The sequence below is a fragment of the Barbus barbus genome (genome assembly GCF_936440315.1).
Source record: "Barbus barbus genome assembly, chromosome: 6".
In the NCBI taxonomy this organism is placed as follows: domain Eukaryota; kingdom Metazoa; phylum Chordata; class Actinopteri; order Cypriniformes; family Cyprinidae; genus Barbus; species Barbus barbus.
The window spans coordinates 12,054,183-12,073,814 of NC_136734.1; the positions used below are offsets into that span (position 1 = coordinate 12,054,183).

Sequence of the window (19,632 nt, forward strand, 5' to 3'; positions counted from 1 at the left end):
ATATTGCATTTTATTCACTTCATCTTTGATAGAGTATGCAAACACCACGTGAGTGTCACTAACGGGAGCAGAAAGTGTCCAGCTTGACACATCCGTTTTCAACTCTGCCCCTGACTGCAAGCGGCTACTCTCGTTGATCGCCGTCTGTAGCCATGCTTCAAGTCGAACGCACCTAATGTCTTGTCATGTGATTATTAGTTCTGTCTGCTCATTGGTTTCTTTAGTTATGTGTCTTGTCTCTCATTGGTTGGTTCTTGTCACGTGACCCTCATTGTTTGATATATATAGCCCTCATGTAGCCTCTGTCTTTCGTCGTGTATTAATGTTTTAACCTGCTGTTGGTGAGTCTAGTTTGTTTATGCCAAGTCAAGTCTGTTCATGTCAAGTCTGTTCATGCTCAGTCAAATCTGTTCAAATCAAGTCTCTGTTTGGATTTTAAATTTCACTTTGTTTAAATAAAACTGCACTTGGGCTCTTCAACTTGCCATCAGTGGACTTATCATTACAGATTCTCATCTGAGAAGACAAAGGCCCACATAATGAGCTGCATAATGAGCCTTTCAGTCAGGTATGTTGTTACAAGAAAGAACGTGAGGACAAAATAAATTGATATATTTTTTGTTCGTAGTTTATTTAGAATATATTTAACTATCACACAATATAACTTAAGATTCACTTGCGAGTGGAGGTAAACAGTTCATTAGGAACAATCAAAGCTGAATTTTTAGCATCATTACTCCAGTCATATGATCCTTCAGAAATCATTCTAATATTCTGATTTGCTGATCAAAAAACAATTATTATTATTGTTATTATGTTGAAAACAGCTGAATATAATTTTTTCAGGTTTCTTTGATGAATAGAAAGTTCAGAAGAACAGCATCTTTATATATGTATATATATCTTTATATATACTTTTACTTAGGTACTGTGGGCGACGCTCCTCTCGTTACTTTATCTTATTGCAATACGTAATAATAAAGTTAAAAATGCTTCAGTTTATTCCAAACGCGCCGTCTACTTTTCTCTGGGCAATGAACGATGCCAATTCGCGAATGATTCATTCTTTTGAGTCAATTCTGTTCGAAGGCTCGAACAAACCTGTTCGCAAACCAGTGAATCGGTTCGTGAATTAGTTTGAATGATTCGTTCAGTGTCGTCTGAAGCGGTTCTCTCTCAGATAACAGAAAGTTTAAGAACATCAAGAGTGATGAAGACGTGGCTTTGGATCTACAGTCAGGTGAAAGCAAATCTGAAAAGGCTATGGTTTGCTAGCTATGAAGATCTTTATTAGATGAACAGTGCTGTCGGTTCCACAGGTATAGATTCGATTGGACTGACTACACGACCACTATGACATTACCAGTTAGTTATAAATGTACCTTATACATTAAATACAATCCAGAATTTATTCATTAAATAAGCTGTCACAGAGTATGAAATGAACACCCGCCAACCCACATGGAAAGAACCTATATGAGGATATATGCGCATATATGAAACCTATATGCTGTATATATGCACATATATGATAACATATATGCTGCATATATGCGTATATATGCCACATATAGGCAAAATTGAGGTGCATATATGTGCATATAAAGGCCATATAAGTCTCCTGTATTGCTTCTTTATATCCACATATAAGCCCTATATGTACATGTAAATGTAAATTTCGACATTTTGGGCTTTTATTTATGTTGTCTAGCAGCTATGGATTTGAATAATTTTACTAATATATAGGTAAACATATAGGTGCATATATGCACACATATATATACATGCATATATGTACCTATATAGGTACATGTATGCACGTATATGTGTACATATATGTATGCATATATGTGTACATATATGTGTGCATATATGTACATATATGTACATATATTATAGGAAAACGGCCAATTTTATATATGTCACATATATTAAAAACATATATCAAAACCTATATGTTTATATAGGTTATTTCCGTGTGGGAAACCCGCGTTAGTTCCAGGAGGAATGCCTTTGCTTAGACACAATTATTATTGATATTTTCACAATATTTATGTCACGTTCCCTCTCGGGACACAAGGAGCGAGGAGACGTAGGAGTTCCAATAATCACATTTATTTGGAGAGACACACACAAGGAGACGAGGAGCTTGGGGAGAGACGAACATCAATGACGTTAGACCGGACACAGGGGCTAGGAAACACAGGGCTTATAAACACAGGGAAATTGGCAAGGAAGAACAGAAACAGGTGTGGGGCAATCACATGCAGGGCTGGGGACACATTAACTATTAATTAAAGGAACGAGGATGGCCAGATAGGGACACGAGAGGGGAAACACAAGACAAGGACTGACATTACGCCCCCCTCCGGAAGGCGTGTCCTCACGCCTAACACCATCCAATGGGGAGGGCGGGTGGGCGCTCTGGAGGCCTCCAGGGCGGTGCCCGTTCCAGGGGCCATGGCGGGTCAGGGGACTCGGGAGGCCATGGCGGGTCAGGAGACTCGGGAGGCCAGGGCGGATCTGGAGACTCGGGAGGCCAGGGCGGATCTGGAGATTCGGGAGGCCAGGGCGGATCTGGAGACTCGGGAGGCCAGGGCGGACTCTGTCGGGCGCTCTTGCAGCGCGGACTCTGTCGGGCGCTCTTGCAGCGCGGACTCTGTCGGGCGCTCTTGCAGCGCGGACTCTGTCGGGCGCTCTTGCAGCGCGGACTCTGTCGGGCGCTCTTGCAGCGCGGACTCTGTCGGGCGCTCTTGCAGCGCGGACTCTGTCGGGCGCTCTTGACGAGTTGGGCTGGACGGAACCAGCGGGAACTCAGGAGGGCTGGACGGAACCAGCGGGAACTCAGGAGGGCTGGACGGAACCAGCGGGAACTCAGGAGGGCTGGACGGAACCAGCGGGAACTCAGGAGGGCTGGACGGAACCAGCGGGAACTCAGGAGGGCTGGACGGAACCAGCGGGAACTCAGGAGGGCTGGACGGAACCAGCGGGAACTCAGGAGGGCTGGACGGAACCAGCGGGAACTCAGGAGGGCTGGACGGAACCAGCGGGACTTCAGGACGGCTGGGCGGAACCAGCGGGACTTCAGGACGGCTGGGCGGAACCAGCGGGACTTCAGGACGGCTGGGCGGAACCAGCGGGACTTCAGGACGGCTGGGCGGAACCAGCGGGCACTCAGGAGGGCTGGATGGAGCCGGCACGGGAGGGCACGTGCGTGGAGCCGGCACTGGAGGGCACGTGCGTGGAGCCGGCACTGGAGGGCACGTGCGTGGAGCCGGCACTGGAGGGCGCTCTGGAAGCGCGGACACTTGGGGGCGCTCGGGAAGAGCTGAGCTGGACGGGACCAGCGGAGACGCAGGAGAGCTGGGCGGGACCCGCGGGGACGCAGGAGAGCTGGGCGGGACCAGCGGGGACGCAGGAGTCCACCTGCGAGGAGCAGGCACTGGAGGGCGCTCTGGAAGCGAGAGTTCGCGGGGGCGCTCTGGAAGCGCGAGCGGCGGCGGGCTCGGGAGAGCCGCGGACGACGGCGGGCTAGCTCCGACTCGGACCCGGAAGTCTCCCAGACACCGGTATATTCCTACCCTCCAGGTCAATCCTGTGGTGTCTGGGAGGTCCATGGGGTAGTTGTAACAGGCTCCGAGCCGGAACAGGTGGAGGATGGCCGCGTCGTGCAGATCCGTCACCGCGGCGAGCCGGTAGAACTCCCCGGTGTACTCCACGAATGGGAGATCCCGCATAACGAGTGCGCCGAGGCGGGCGGTAAACTCCATCGCCATGGAGGGAGCGGGAAAAAAGGAGCTAACAAAAAACTTTCAAAAACGGAAAAAAAAGGCGGGGGTGGAAAAGCGCCGCTTACTTCTGTGTCGGTCCGGTCTTCTGTCACGTTCCCTCTCGGGACACAAGGAGCGCGGAGACGTGGAGGTATCAATAAGCCTGTTTTATTGAAACACACACAAAGAGACGAGGAGCTTGGGGAGAGACGAACATCAATGACGTTAGACCGGACACAGGGGCTAGGAAACACAGGGCTTATAAACACAGGGAAATTGGCAAGGAAGAACAGAAACAGGTGTGGGGCAATCACATGCAGGGCTGGGGACACATTAACTATTAATTAAAGGAACGAGGATGGCCAGATAGGGACACGAGAGGGGAAACACAAGACAAGGACTGACAATTTACACTTGCAGAAATAAAGGCCACATTTGTTTACATTTTGCGGAACAGACGGAAGAAGATCCATCATATGCATTTATTTCGTTATGTTCAGATGTTTTGTAGCGGTCTTGTGAGAAGATTTCTCTCTTCTCCGTGTCAGAGGTTATATACATATATAAATAATACATAATTAATAATTCATTAATAACAATTAATATACTTTAAAATATAATTTAATTCATCTTTATCAAATCTGAATCTTTATCAGCTGTTACTCCAGTTTTCAGAGTCATATAATCCTTCAGCAATCATTCTAATATATTGATTTATTATCAGTGTTGTTGAAAAAAACAGCATATGCTAGTTAGGTATGTTTTGAAGCTGGGATGCTGGTTCTTGCTGGTCATGTGCTGGTCTTAAGCTGGTCGGACCATTAAACCAGCTCAAACCAGCATCCCATGCTTCAAAACATACCTATACCAGCATATGCTGGTTTTTTCAACAGGGATTTGCAGTTTTTTTTGGAACGTGACATTTTGTTAAGGATTTTTTTTTATGAAAAGAAGGTTAAAAGAACAGCATTGATAATAAATCAACATATTGGAATAATTTCTGAAGGATTATGTGACACTGAAGACTGGCGTAAAGGCTAATAAAAATTAAGATTTGCATCACTGAAATAAACTACATTAAAAAAAAATATTTTGAACGGCAGTGTATATGTATATATATATATATATATATATATATATATATATATATATATATATATATGTGTGTGTGTGTGTGTGTGTGTGTGTGTGTGTGTGTAAATTGTATCTAAATATCTATATATCTAAATAAAAATAGACTATATTCAGTATATGATCCAAAGTAACTAGTAACTAACTACTTACTTTTTTACTCTTACTCAAGTAACTATTCAGACTATTACTTTTACTTTTACTTGAGTAAATATTTCTACTAGGGATGTAACGGTATGGAAATTTCTTATCACGATTATAGTGACCAAAATTATCACGGTTATCAGTATTATCACGGTATTGTTAAAATGTGCTGGAAATGTTCAAAAAGTACCGACACATAAATCACTTCAAGTTTTATACTTAAAAATCAACAAACAGCAAATAAAATGACTGATCTTAAGCCAACTTAATGACTTTTTGTTTGCATAATCACTAAAACAATAACATTACCAATGAGGTCTGGATTTTAAATGACAACTTGACTGACACCAGTTTAATAGCATGTTCAAATAAATAATGTAAATGTTCAAATAAAGCTTTGAAAAAATTTCATATAAAGGTAAACCTCACATTTTAGCCTTTAAAGGAAATAGTTAAGTCAAAATGATAATTGATTAATAAGGGGAAAGGGAGGGGGGAAGTGGTGTGTGGCCAAGTATGGTGACCCATACTCAGAATTTGTGCTCTGCATTTAACCCATCGAAGTGTACACACAATAGTGAACATACACCCGGAGCAGTGGGCAGCCAATGCTGCGGTGCCCAGGGAGCAGTTGGGGGTTCAGTGCCTTGCTCAAGGGTCTCACCTCAGTCGTGGTATTGAGGGTGGAGAGAGTGTTGGTTATTCAGGTTACAAGTCCAACTCTCTATCCACTTATCTGCTCCATAAATAATTCTATATAGCTTAACTGAATTCTTTAAATGTGTAGAATCCACATAAGCTTGTTTTTCATCAACCGGTTAAAATTTACAGCAGGTCATGCAAATTTGGTCCGTTTTTTGGCCAGACAGAAACTGCACACAGGCTGAATGTAAATAAGTGTCTGTAAATCCACTCTCTAACAGCAGGTGGCGCTTTGTATGGAAAAGCTGAATTACAGCTGATTCCCGTGAACTCCGCGAACAAAGCAGTATTGTGTTTAAGAACACTTTCTTTAGGTATTACATGGAGCTGAGATGAAAACAAAATGCCATCGAATCGTTATTAAATCATAAGAAAAAGGATCAGTCAGATCCTTCAGAGATACATTCATATAATTAATTCACTGATATATTCATTTGTATAATTCCCTCAGCACTCTTTTAAAACCTCCCAGCTTTTCCGCCCTGTTTTCACTCATAAAGAAACTACTCTGCTGCCGTGCGCACGTGAGACTATTACACTCTGCTTTATGCTGGACAGTATTTATTTATCGTGAGTTGTTCAGATCGCGGTAATCGAATATGGTTTTAATGATAATTAAAATATGAAATGGTAATACTAACCGTGGGGAATTTTATCATGATTTATCGTCAAACCGGTAATCGTTACATCCCTAATTTCTACAAGTACTTTTACTTTTACTTGAGTACAGTTTTTGGCTACTCTACCCACCTCTGACCATAGTAGCCTGGTTCTGTCAACTCTGCACTGGCTCCCTATGAAACATTGTATATGTTACGTCCTGAGTTGTATTTTATTTATGATTGTTCTGTGTGTCTTGTGGTGTGCTTTCTTTTGTTATTGTTTTTTTTTTTTTTTTCATGTCTACTGCTGTCACTGTCGTGGAGGTGATTGGATTCACCTGTTGCTGATTTGCTACCCATTCAACTCAGGTCCACTGATTGGTTGCACTCAGGATGAAGCCAGCATATAAAGCCAGCACTGTCTCAGAGCAGACTGAGAGGGAGGGTGTTGCAGATTGTAACTTGTCACATGGACTTTGTGTTGCTGGCTTCAGATAGCGTTATTATTTTTGTTTCTACTGAGTGCTAACCATTGGTGCTACTGTGGATTTAGTTGGAGACTTGTAAATTTGTTTAGAATTTAAGTGTTTTGTAAGGAAACTTGTAGGGAGGTGGGTGCCTTTTTCTTTAATTGCTTTTCTCCTTCTCTGCGTAGTCAAGGAGATCGGGAAGTTCATTTTGTTATTCAGTTGCTTTTGGTTTATGTATAGGTAAGTTATGGTTAAAACGGAGTTAGAAATCTTTTTGTTTATGTTGGCCTTTGCCCCCTCCTGAAGCTTATGTTTCCCTTTTATCTTTTTCTTATGATTTAATAAAAACCTAAGTTCTTTTGTTTGGAGGTGTGTTATTGGGGCTGGAGACCAGAGGTCCCTGTGCTTTTTCTCTCCAAAATTTGTTACTGCTAAGCCCATTACCTCTAGACTAAAAGAGGGCTAGCACGTAACGTATACAATTCAAAATCTTGCTAATTATAACCTTAAATGGTTTAGCTTCTCAGTACATGATTGAGCTCTTATCGCACTATAGTCCTTCACGTCCAGTGCATTCTCAAAACTGGCCATTTGATAATACCTAGAATATTAAAATCAACTGCGGGCGGCAGATCCTTTTCCTATTTAGTGCCCAAACTCTGAAACAATCTACCTAACATTGTTTCGGAGGCAGACACATTTTGTCAGTTTAAATCTAGATTAAACCCCCATCTCTTTAACCTGGCTTACACATAACACATTAAACCTAAAAGGATTGTTAGGTTGCATTCATTTGGTCAACTGGAACAGGGAAGCCTGGAATTAAACTGCTGGTTTCGTCTGGCCAGAGGAGAACTGGCCACCCGACTGAGCCTGGTTTCTCACAAGGTTTTTTCCATTCTGTCACCAATTGAGCTTTGGTTCCTTGCCACTCTCACCTCTGGCTTGCTTAGTTAGGGACACTTAATTTCCAGTGATATCGTCAACTTGCTTGCACAGGTACTATTTGAACTGAATCAATGATGAACTGACTTTAACAGAACAGTAATTGAGTGTTTACTGTTGTCCTTTTGTATTATTACACACTTTTTCCTATTTAATATGGTAAAGCTGCTTTGACACTATCTGTATTCAGTGTATTGTTAAAAGCGCTATACAGTGGTGGCCAAAAATATTAGAACACTAGTATTTTCACCAGCTAAAACAATGTTTTTCTTTAATAGCTAAAAAAGTCAGTTATTTATATATTTTGCTGCAGTTTGTTCTGTTCATGTCATTCCAGACAGACTGGATGATAATGAGATCAGATCTCTGTGTGGAGCACTAGCTGTTGTCAGACTCCTTGTGCAAACAAAAATCTCACTGTATAACTACAATTAATGGTAACATGCATGTTTGGAAATGTAAACTGATATTTCCTACTCACAAACTACAGCAAAAGATAGAAATAACTGACTTAAAACCATTTTTAGCTGGTGAAAATACTAGTGTTCTAATAATTTTGGCCACCACTGTATAAATAAGGGTGACTTGACTGTGTTTCAGCGCGTTATGGGAAGAGTGCATTCACCACAGAAGTAACACGTTATGGTTAGCACACAAGTTAGTTCAAGTTCACTTCTGCCTTTGTGTCATTTTGTACATCCTGCAATAATATAGAGAAAAAACAATATAGGGAAATGCTGCTGACCTCTGAAAGCGCCACACTGAAACCCCCCTGTGATAATTCCATCTGAAAAGAGCTGAAGTTCCCTGTGTCAGTTCCTACAGCAACAGAAAGAGCATGTAGAATTTCATTCAGTGGGAAATTTATTTAGATATTTTAGATCTCTACTATTGCCCAGTACCTTCAATAGAAAATATTTTTTCCCTTAGCTGGTTTAGTATCAAGGTGAGAGCACTGAAACTCTCTGTCTCAAAAACAAAGTGAGGAGATGAAGCGATCAGCTCCAGCTCAGGATGAGAATACTCCTTACCAACCTGACAGACAAAAAAAAATAATAAAAAAATCACTCATTAAAAATATCCAACACTTAGTAAACAGAATGATGTTAAATGTTTTATGAAATCTATTCAAAGGAATATTTTAGGTTAAATTCACAAGCCATTTTCAGACAATAAACCCAGAAAAATAACTGGAAAATTACTGGACTGACTTTTTCTGTAAATACACACAAGCTTTCAGTCTTATTTTTTTTAAATACTCTTCACACATCAGAACTAAAATACCAAGTCTGTGATGTCAATAATTGGAAATGACATTTTAAAATCTGCGCCATTTTCTTCATCTACCCACATAAAGACAAGTACTTAGTTTCAGTGAGTGCTTCTCAAATGTAAGGCTCCATCATAGAGTGGTCATTTCAATTCAAAGGATCCTTGGAAGGCAGCCTTCGCTACATGTCATTCATTATGTGTATTTTGAATGGTGTATCAACTATATTCTTCCGGTCTTCTAATCATAATTACAATCCTTTGCACACATTACAATTAATGAAAACAGAGCTGTTTTCGGCAAGGTAAAAAGGGTGTTGTTTTACACTACCATTGAGAAATTTTAACCAAAGCATGTTATAGACTTTTCATTAAGACCCTAAAGAATCATATCAACTTGTGGAAAATGGGCATCTGAAATGACCTCCAAATGGTCTCCAAAATGTCAATTCTAGAAAACAAAAAATGTATGTGTGAAAGCTCTAAGAGACGAGTTCTGTACTGACAGCACAATACAGTTCCAGCTGTATTTAAGCTGGAATATTACTTTTATTTTATTTTATTATTTGTGTTTACCCCAATGGCAAATCGTGTGATGTCTCGTTCATTGGCTTTCAGGATGACATTCTTAAATTCCTCTTTGGGGTCATTTGATTTTCCATCAGTGATCACCAACAATAATTTCTGAGAGTTGCTTCGCATGCCCACCTTCTCAGAAAACATCTCTTCTCTGAGGGGGGAATAAAAGAGCAATACAAAGAAATAAACTGAAAAACTGGTGTTTGGCTGAAGTTCATATCATAGCAGAACTCATATATCTATACAGTGTGTAAGCAATCAAATTAATATACATGATTACAATTACTGTTGCACTCACATTACAAAACGTATTGCAGAAGGTGTGTATGTATCTCCCTGTGCCTGGGTCACATCTTTCATTAGTTGTTCGGGGTCTTGATTCACTGCAAAGTTCTCAAAGTGAAAGACAGCTGAAACTCTTGTGGAGAATTTGGCCACTGCCACCTGAGACATAGAAACAATGTGAATATAATATTATATTAATATAACAAATGAAAGCTTTTTTTTTTTGTTTGTTATGAAATATTTTTATTCAAACTACATAACATTTAAAATCTGAACAGATTTGAAATCATTAATAGGCATCATTCACTTGCATTCACAAGTTTTTAAATAGCTACAGAGAAATAATGGCATGAGCACATACACACCTGTGCTCGTGTATCCAAAAACATGGCAATTAAGTTCTTGATGAATCTGATCATTGTTTCAAAATTTTCTGAGGTGATACTGCCAGAGTCATCAAACAGAATAACTGTATCCAGAGGGGGAATAACATGACACTCTGAAATACATGAAAACAAAATCTATAGGTTGACATAAAACTGCATTGCAGTAGTGTAATAAGTAATGCATAATGTGTAATCTACCAGAAAAAAAACTAAAAAAACCCTCATACTAGTTGCAACATAATATGATTTGGCCACTAATTGTAATCCTGCACTTATTTAGAGTTGTATTTATATAGAATGGATAATATAAGGATAATAGGACACAGGGTTTGTCTATGAAAGGGTATGTCAATAAATGACAAATTCAATGTCAAGGGGATAAAAGAACACAAATTAAAATACACATTTTAATTGAAAATAAAGTAATAATATTACATATTGTAACAACATAATATAATATTATGACATAATAATATTATATAATAACATAGTATTATAACATAATATAATTATACATATTTGTTGCTTAATGGATAAATAATAATTCTATTTTTATTAGGTACTGTATATAGACAATGTAATGCATAATTTTACTAGAACACAGCATTAGAAGGTTAATATTGTGAATGTTGTAAGGTTGCCTTATCAATAAAGTTTTGTAATACCCTGGAAAGCTGGCTTCAGTGTGTCATCAGCAGTGAAGTGTGGGTTGATCTCCACACACTGACCATTTAGATAGTTAAACCCCTCACATTTATGCTTCAGACGAGGACCACACACCTGGAAGAGGGACAGAGATTTAAAGAAGAGTTTGAGCTTTTCAATTAAGAAAATAATTAATTTTATAATTTTAAAAATTCATTTAATTTACATTAGAGTTTATATAACTAATATCAGTTAATTAGAGCCCTGCATTTCAGCCTGGGCCCCGAATTTATTACGCCCCTAGGGCCAGGCTTCGGGCCAATTTTCACATCATAGTTCAGACACAGGCCGGGCTTCAGGCCTGTTTTAGGCTTCTCGTTATTTTTATATTTTAGACATCCATGAATTATAGTGATGAAAAAAATTGCTGCGCTGAGGTAAACAACACTAGACTGTGCTACCGCGACTGTCAAGACAGTGTTTAGTGTCCCGCCAGCAGCAGCAGCGAGTGCGAGTGCCTTCAGCACAGCTGGACGAGTTCCATGTTTAAACACGATAGGCTTGCCGCAAAGACCCAGCAAAAGTAGTTTCCATGAATGTGTCGGGGGAAAATAGCAAACAGATATTTGAATTACTTATTAAAACTAGTGTTTTCTGAGTCAGTGTCGCAAAGATGAAGTTGCCGATCCTGACTTGTCATCTCTTCATTGGACGCGCCTTTAGAGAGAAATGCATCTTTATGGATTACATAGTGAAAAAGTTTTGTTTTCTATTTGTTTTATTTTGTTAAGCAGTAATTTAAAGCTTTATATAGATAGGCCTATATTTATCATGTCTGTGAGGCATGTATTCGCTCAGTTTCGGTTAATTTTTGTGAAGCACTCCTGTTAAAGACCGAATTACTCTTACCTTTATGAGCAAAAATGGTGGCATATTTACTCAGGAACCGCACTCCAGTGGTTTGAGTCTTACCTCTCTGATAGGTCCTTCAAAGTATCTTGGAGAGGTGAGGTATCCAAGTCGCAACATCTAGCTACTGGGGTGCCTCAGGGCTCAGTTCTTGGACCACTTCTCTTTTCTGTCTACATGGCATCACTAGGTTCTGTCATTCAGAAACATGGCTTTTCATATCACTGCTATGCTGGTGACACTCAACTCTACCTCTCATTCCATCCTGATGATCCGACGATGGCTGCTCGCATCTCAGCGTGTCTAATAGACATTTCTTGCTGGATGATGGACCATCACCTTCAACTCAACCTAGCTAAGACAGAACTGCTTGTAGTTTCAGCTAACCCATCACTTCATCACAATCTCACCATCCAGTTAGGCTCATCTACCATAACTCCTTCAAAAACAGCCAGAAACCTTGGAGTTGTGATTGATGATAAGCTGAATTTCTCAGACCACATTGCTAAAACTGCCCGGTCCTGCAGATTTGCATTATACAATATTAAGAAGATCAGGCCCTTTTTTCTCGGAACATGCAACACAACTCCTTGTTCAGGCTCTTGTTCTGTCCAGACTTGACTATTGCAATGCTCTCTTGGCAGGTCTTCCAGCCAATTCTATTAAACCTCTACAATTAATCCAAAATGCCGCTGCAAGATTAATCTTTAATGAGCTGAAAAGAACGCATGTCACGCCTCTGTTCATCAGTTTGCACTGCCTACCAATAGCTGCTCGCATTAAATTTAAGGCATTAATGTTTGCCTACAGAACCACCACTGGCTCTGCACCCCTTTACCTAAATTCATTACTTCAGACTTATGTGCCCTCTAGAAGCTTGCGTTCTTCAAGTGAACGACGCATTATTGTACCATCCCAAAGACACACAAAAACACTTTCACAGACTTTTTCATTAACTGTTCCCATCTGGTGGAATGACCTGCCCAACTCAATCCGAGCAGCCGAATCCTTAGCCTTCTTCAAGAAATGGCTAAAAACTCATTAATTCCATCTTTACTTGACCCTCTAACTCTAGCACTCTCTATTCTAATTTTATTTTCTCTATATGTCTATTTATAAAAAAAAATAAAAAATAATAAAATAATAATAATAATAATAATTATCTGTACTGCGTTAGGCTAACCAAGACTTGTAATAGCACTTGCATGTTGTTGCTCTTTTGTTGGTTTTGATTGCTTCTTATGTCCTCATTTGTAAGTCGCTTTGGATAAAAGCGTCTGCTAAATGACTAAATCAATAAATCAATATTTTAAGTTGTTTCCACTAAAAAAATGCAAGTGATCACGTTTGTGCCTCCATGTCCTGCAACGTGCGCTTGAGCTTCCACTCTCTGCACAAACGATTGAATATGCGTCTAACAGCGCAAATTTATCTAGGTTTAAAGTTTAAACTAACATTGTTATATGCTTGAACTGTATTTATATCTATAGCCTACATTTTATTTTAGGCAAGTCGTGATGATTTGAGAAGGCTAACTTGATCAAACATAGGCTATGATGAACTCACTGTCTGCCGCTGGCCGCTTGGTCGTTACTTTAAAAAACAAAAACTTATATTTAACGAACCAAAATGCTCCAAACTTAATAAAAAATAAAAATAAAAAAATAAACTAAATATAATCACTTTGCCATTACATACAAAACTGAACTATTAATAGCTGAAACGGTAGTATAAGCTGCTTTGTGAGAAAAAAAAAGACGGGCTCGGGTCGGACTCGGCCCAAGAATTCTAAATTGTCGGACAAGGGCCGGGCTAGGGCCTGTATTTGAGGCCCGTGCAGGGCTCTACAGTTAATAACAAATAATCTCTCGATTTATTTGTTAAATCTATAAGGTTTACCTTATTACTTCGAGGAAATTTCAGTTTTATATTTCCATAAGATAGCATTCGTAGTAACATCTAACTCAGTCACTTGGATCTATCAATCTTTTGCATTTTATCCATTTATTGTACCCATTTAGTAGATGTTAATTACTCTTGTATATCTTTTGTTAATAAAACCCCTTTTATTACACGTGTCTTTCTTGTGTTGATAATACTAGTTAACAATATCTCTCAAATCCTTCAGGTTGGTCAGACTATAACTTCATCCAAATTATGTAATTCTTAGATCTAAAACATCACATTTAGAGGTGCCCCGTGTGAGGCTATCTTACGTTGAAATCACTACACATGTATGCTTTATGATATAACCACTAGTTAATGGAACCTCATCTATACCAAGTTTGGTATCTGCAAATTCATATTTTGATGATGTAAATCAGGGGTCTCCAACCTTTTTTACACCACAGACCGGTTACGATTTTTACGGACCGGAGGAGGGGGGAATGAAGGGCATATATATATATATAATTAAAGAAATATATATAATTAAAGAAAGAGAACTCAATTCGTTACTCAGGCACGCACAAGCATAGAGACATGTTTCAGACAGCGTGGAAATACCGAGTTGCATTACCAAGTTGCGAAATACCATCTCCCTGCATTTAAGATACATAGGATACACATAAATTATAAAGAGCACCTTAGGTATGTAACCATGCCTCGGTTTCAGGACGACCTTAGAGTCACCAGGCCTGAACTCCAGGCAATTAGGGTTCACAGAGTGTGCCTGTAATGGTGCTTTTCCACTGCATGGTACAGCACGGTACGGTTCAGTACAGCTCACTTTTGGGGGGGTTTCCACTGGGAACAGTACCTGGTACTTTTTTTAGTACCACCTCGGCCGAGGTTCCAAGAGAGCCGTACCGTTACCAAGACATGACGTGTAAACTCTGCTGATCACTGATTGGCCGGAGAAAATAGTCACTGCCTGCGTCATTGAACTTTCGGCACGAGACCCACTAGATTTCAATCAGCACAGCCAGCGAAGGTTCGAACGCAACTATTTTGAATGAGCGCACCTTTTTTAACAACCAAAAATGGCTGTTTCGTTGTCTGTTGAGGAAGTACAGACGATCCTCTCGTTGATAGCTGAGGAGTGGATCCAGCAAGAGCGTGATGGAGCGACGCAGAATTAAAAAGTTTTTCAGGAGTCATGGCAGTAGAGGCGGCGCAACTATAATGACACGTGAATAATCCTGCCTACTCTAAAGTGGTACTAAACTGCAGTGGAGTACCACGCAGTGGAAAAGCGCCCTAAGTCTCCCATTCGTTTTATTAATGCTAACGCTAGTAGTAGAGCCAACAGACCGCAGTGGCTCAAAGGGAGGACCCTTCAGGGCCCTCAGAACAGTAGGCAGGTCCCATGTAGGGACAGTGAGGGGAACAGGGCGGATTCAGCCTCCTGGCCCCCCTCAAAAAACAAACAACAAGGTTGTGTCTGCCCACCGACTGGTACGCTATAGGGGCGTGAGAAGCCGCTATCACTGCTACATAGACTTTGAGCGTGGATGGGGAGCGCCCCTTATCCAACAGCTCCTGCAGGAAGGACCATATCACTGATATGTCATAAACGAACAGGTCCTCAGAACACCAGGCTGGACAACACAGACCACTTAATGGCGTAGAGGCGTCTTGTAGCCGGAGCTCTAGCCTGAGAAATGGTGTTCATAGCACACTCCGGGAGGCCTGCAGGCTCCCATCAAGTGGCTGAAGATGCAGAGCCCACAGCTCTGGCCAGGGGTGCCATATCGTTCTTTTCGCCTGAGAGAGGAGATCCAGTGGAATCGGCCACGGGCTGCTATGAGCAGCTGCAGCAGCTCTGCTAACCAATGCTGGTTTCTCCAGAGTGGGGCTACTAACAGAACCTTGTGTTTCTGTTCCCTGATTTACCTGCGGGATCAGGGCAATCGGGGGAAAAGTATAAAGGAGGACGTTGGGCCATTCGTGGGCCAACACATCCCTGTCCTTCGAAAAATAAGTTGGGCATTGAGAGTTGTCTTCTGAGGCGAAGAGGTCGACAGATTTGTTGGAGCGTTTGTGGGTGGAGCATCCACTCGTCTGAGGGGACATTGCTCCGAGATAGCATGTCTGTTCCTTGGTTCAGCCTGCCCGGCACATGCGCTGCTCTCAGCGAACACAAGTTGAGCTGAGCACATTCTAAGAGGCGCTCTATCAGAAGGAAGAAGCGCTTTGAGGAGAGACCACCCTGGTGATTTATATAGGACATCACCGTCATGCTGTCCAAGTGGACTAAAACGTGGTGTCCCCTTAGGTCCGGCATAAAAGATGTGAAGGCCCCAACACACCGCCAGCATTTGCAGGCAGTTGATGTGAAGCCGACCTTCCTCTTTCGACCAGTGGCCGAAAACCGGTGTTGGAAGCATCTTTCGAGACCACCTTCCTTCTGCAGACCATTCCCAGTGGAACGCCCTGTTCCATCCACTGAGGGTCTTTCCAAGGGGCCAGAGATGCCACGCAGAGGTGTCCGAGACGCCAGGTGTGGGACGGAACTCGTGGTTTCAGTCAGTACTGAATGGGCCGCATACGAAGCAGTCCCATCTGAAGTACTGGAGACATGGAGGCCATGAGGCCCAGCATCCTCTGAAATGCTTTGAGAAGGCGAGAGGCTCCAACTTTGAATGAGGCCGTGAGCTGCTGAATGGCCAGTGCATGTTCTGGCATGACTACCGCCCTCATTTGGGTCGAGTCGAGAACTGTTCCCAGGAATGATATCTGTTAGCTGGGGGACAGCGCACTCTTGGCGAAATTGACACTGAGTCTTAGACATTCTAAGTGGCTGAGGAGGAAGGATCTGCGAGTTGTCGAAGTAATTCAGAATGTGGATTCCCATCTATCTCAGTGGGGAAAGAGCTGCATCCATGCACTTCGTAAAAGTGTGAGGAGCTACAGACAGTCTGAAGGACCATGTATTAATATGCCACTCCCTCCAAGGCGAATCTCAAGAATCGTCTGTGGTGGGGGGCTACTGGCGTCTTTCAGATCCACCGAAAAGAACCAGTCATAACCAGGGATAGGAACCATAGGATATCAGAACCAGGGCATATTTGCGAGAGGATCTGTTTCAATGCAATCATTCTGAACAGCCATCTCATGAGGGCACGATTCAGGTGCCTGAGGTCGAGGATGGGCCTTAGGCTGCCATCCTTTGGAGACGAGGAAGTAAAGGCTGTAGAAGCCTGACTCACTCTGACCTGGCGGAACCTCAGCCCGTGGGGCAAGGGGTTGGACTGGTTCGAGTGGTGGGACCTGACACTCGCGATGAGTGGAAGAGGAAATTTGCTCTCTTTTTTGAAGATGTTTGGGTTTTATTTTTCTGTTATAACAGCGGTTGGTTGTGTGGGCACTATTGAACGGGCCCAGTGTTCACAAACGTAATTACAACAAACACACTGACATCAGCACACGGAATTGAACGGGGTGCTTGGAGACATGAGAGAGGCTGTAGTGTTTTTCTGGACTCAATGCTCTTGCAGCTAGAGCAGTCAGAACAGGTGCGGGCCAGACGTGTCCAACCCTGAAGCTGTCAGTGATAATACAATCACTAGAGACAGCATTCTCATTAAATCCCCCTAAAAAGATCAAACCATTGGTAGCAGAGGGGCACTGAAGATCCTTATGTGTACACACGCTGGCAGATCAAAGGTGCTGCGCACATCCTCTCAGATCCGTTCGTAGCAGACGAGGAGAGGGGCAGGGCCGCCTTCATTGAAGGTGAACCACGAGCAAAGCAGAGTGAGACACAGACTCTCGTAATGAAAGCTGTCTGTCTAGTGAGCACAGCCTCAGCACGTGCGTGGCCCAAGCACACTCAGATAGAAGCTGTCAGCATTTTTGTAATCATAGGTGACAGCATTTCCGATCCGCTTTGAAGAATTAAGCTGCTCCACAAACAAGAGGCACCAATCTTTGGGGTGAACACATTGGCAGATCAAAGCGCTGTGAGAAGAGTGAAACACACGGGTCTATACCGGCACAAAAAATCACTCAACCCTGATCGCTCAGCCCCGCGATTTTTACCATCTTTTTCTCCGAGGTGACTGGGAGAAGAGATTCTACGATCCACCTAGAAGGATTAAGCCACTTGATGTAATGAGGGGCGCTAATCCTCACGTGTTAACACACGGTGGCAGATCAAAGTGAGTGCACGGGACATGCTAGCATGCAATCGCTCAAGCCTGATCTCTCAGCCTCGCAAGTTCACCATTCCTTTCTCCGAGGTGACTGGGAGAAGAGAAACATGAGAGAGGGGGAGATGGGGCTGCCTTCGTAGAGGATACGTAAGCAGATCAGGGACAGACTGATCGAAGACTGTCTGTGTGAGCGCAGCTTCAGCGATGCACACACAAATGCTACTCCGCTCAATGTAACGAGGGGCGCTAATTCTCACATGTAAAAACACCAGCAGATCAGAGCATGCGGGCTCTGGCCAGCGTGGGATTACTCAAACCCGGTCGCTCAGCTCCGTGGCTTTGTTGTTTCATTCTCTAAGCTTTGCTGAGAGAGGAGAAATGGGAGAGCGGAGCTGCCTTGGTGGTCAGCGAGTGGAGAAAAGTGAGACTCGTGAGAGCATTCCGTCTCTGTTAGCATGCAGTCTCTGTGTGGGCGTACCCAGACAGGTGACATGCTCACTGCCCTTCTGCATCGTGCACACTAGCAGTGTGACATTTGCAACAACGTCGCTGGAAATTTGCTCTTTAGAAATGTGCTATTTTAGAACTCACCGGAGAGCAGCAGGGGACGAGCTGAGAGCTGCGCGGGAACTGAAAGCGGCTCGGGTTGGAAGCATGGAGCGAGAACAGCAGAGCAGCGCAGGTCTCTGAATCAGCTTCTGTCTGCGGCGAGGCGTGTCATCGGCGATTGGCTTCAAGTCTCGTAGATCAGCGAAAGAGAAGATCGTCGCTGAAGGAGAAGAAATCTGAATGCTAAGGCAAAGGCCGCTTATATAGCCAGATGGCCCTGCCCATTCTGGCAGGCTTTGGCGTGCCTCGTGGCCATAGGTTCGTGCAGCACTGCTGTCGAGCTATTGGTTCGTCTTTAAATGTACTGCATGAACCGATGGGTGCGCAGTTACACTGCGTGATTGAAAAAAGGTTTAATAAAAAATAGCGTTCCATAGCGTCTTAGCAGATGCAGTACGAGTATATCGATAGGGAACCCGTTTTAAAGGGTTACTCCACCACAAAATAAAAATTTTCACTTACTCCCATGTTGTTCCAACTCGTAAAAGCTTAATTCGGCCTCGGAACACAATTTAAGATATTTTGGATGAAAACTGGGAGGCTTGTGACTGTCCCATTGACTGCCAAACAATTAACACTTTTCTGTGCCTTGACAGTGTTAATGCCATGAGTGTCATGCCATAAAATATATTTTAATACGACTGACTTTGTATTTAATAGAAACATATTAATTTACTAATAACTCTTTCATCGTACAAAAAGCATTTGTAAGCACTCTCAAAAACTTTCATTATATTCACTGAAGCTGTTTACACTGTGAAACAGTAAAAGACATGGAATAAATTTGTCTGATTCGGTCTCTGATATCCTACATAGGTGTGCCAATAATTGTGTCCAACATGTATTTGAGAAAAACATTTATTTCATAATGATATTTCCCCCCATTTTAAATTCTTATTATCCAATGAAAGGTTAGATTTTTCAAAATCAAAAGGATTAACAATGCAGATTAATTTTCACAGCCTTCTTTGATCATATTTACCAAGGGTGCCAATATTTTTGGCCATGAGTGTACATGTTTGTTGATTTCTACATCGCAATGCTAATCAGAGTTGTTTAGGTTGAAATCCACCCACTCACCGCTCCTGTTA

The 19,632-nt window shown here is 42.2% G+C and overlaps 1 protein-coding gene across 2 annotated transcripts in view; it reads right to left on the reverse strand.

The window, feature by feature from the left end:
* Positions 1–19,632, reverse strand: part of LOC306871966 (integrin alpha-X-like) — a 109,689-nt gene that overhangs the window by 71,815 nt on the left and 18,242 nt on the right. For both annotated transcript variants that reach the window (XM_079420258.1, XM_079420257.1), the window contains exons 5-10: positions 10,949–11,063; positions 10,263–10,396; positions 9,911–10,056; positions 9,610–9,763; positions 8,667–8,799; positions 8,510–8,583 (exon numbers count right to left, since the gene is read on the reverse strand). In XM_079420258.1, the coding sequence (XP_079276384.1) occupies positions 8,510–8,583; positions 8,667–8,799; positions 9,610–9,763; positions 9,911–10,056; positions 10,263–10,396; positions 10,949–11,063 (756 nt within the window). The remainder of the gene's footprint in view (positions 1–8,509; positions 8,584–8,666; positions 8,800–9,609; positions 9,764–9,910; positions 10,057–10,262; positions 10,397–10,948; positions 11,064–19,632) is intronic.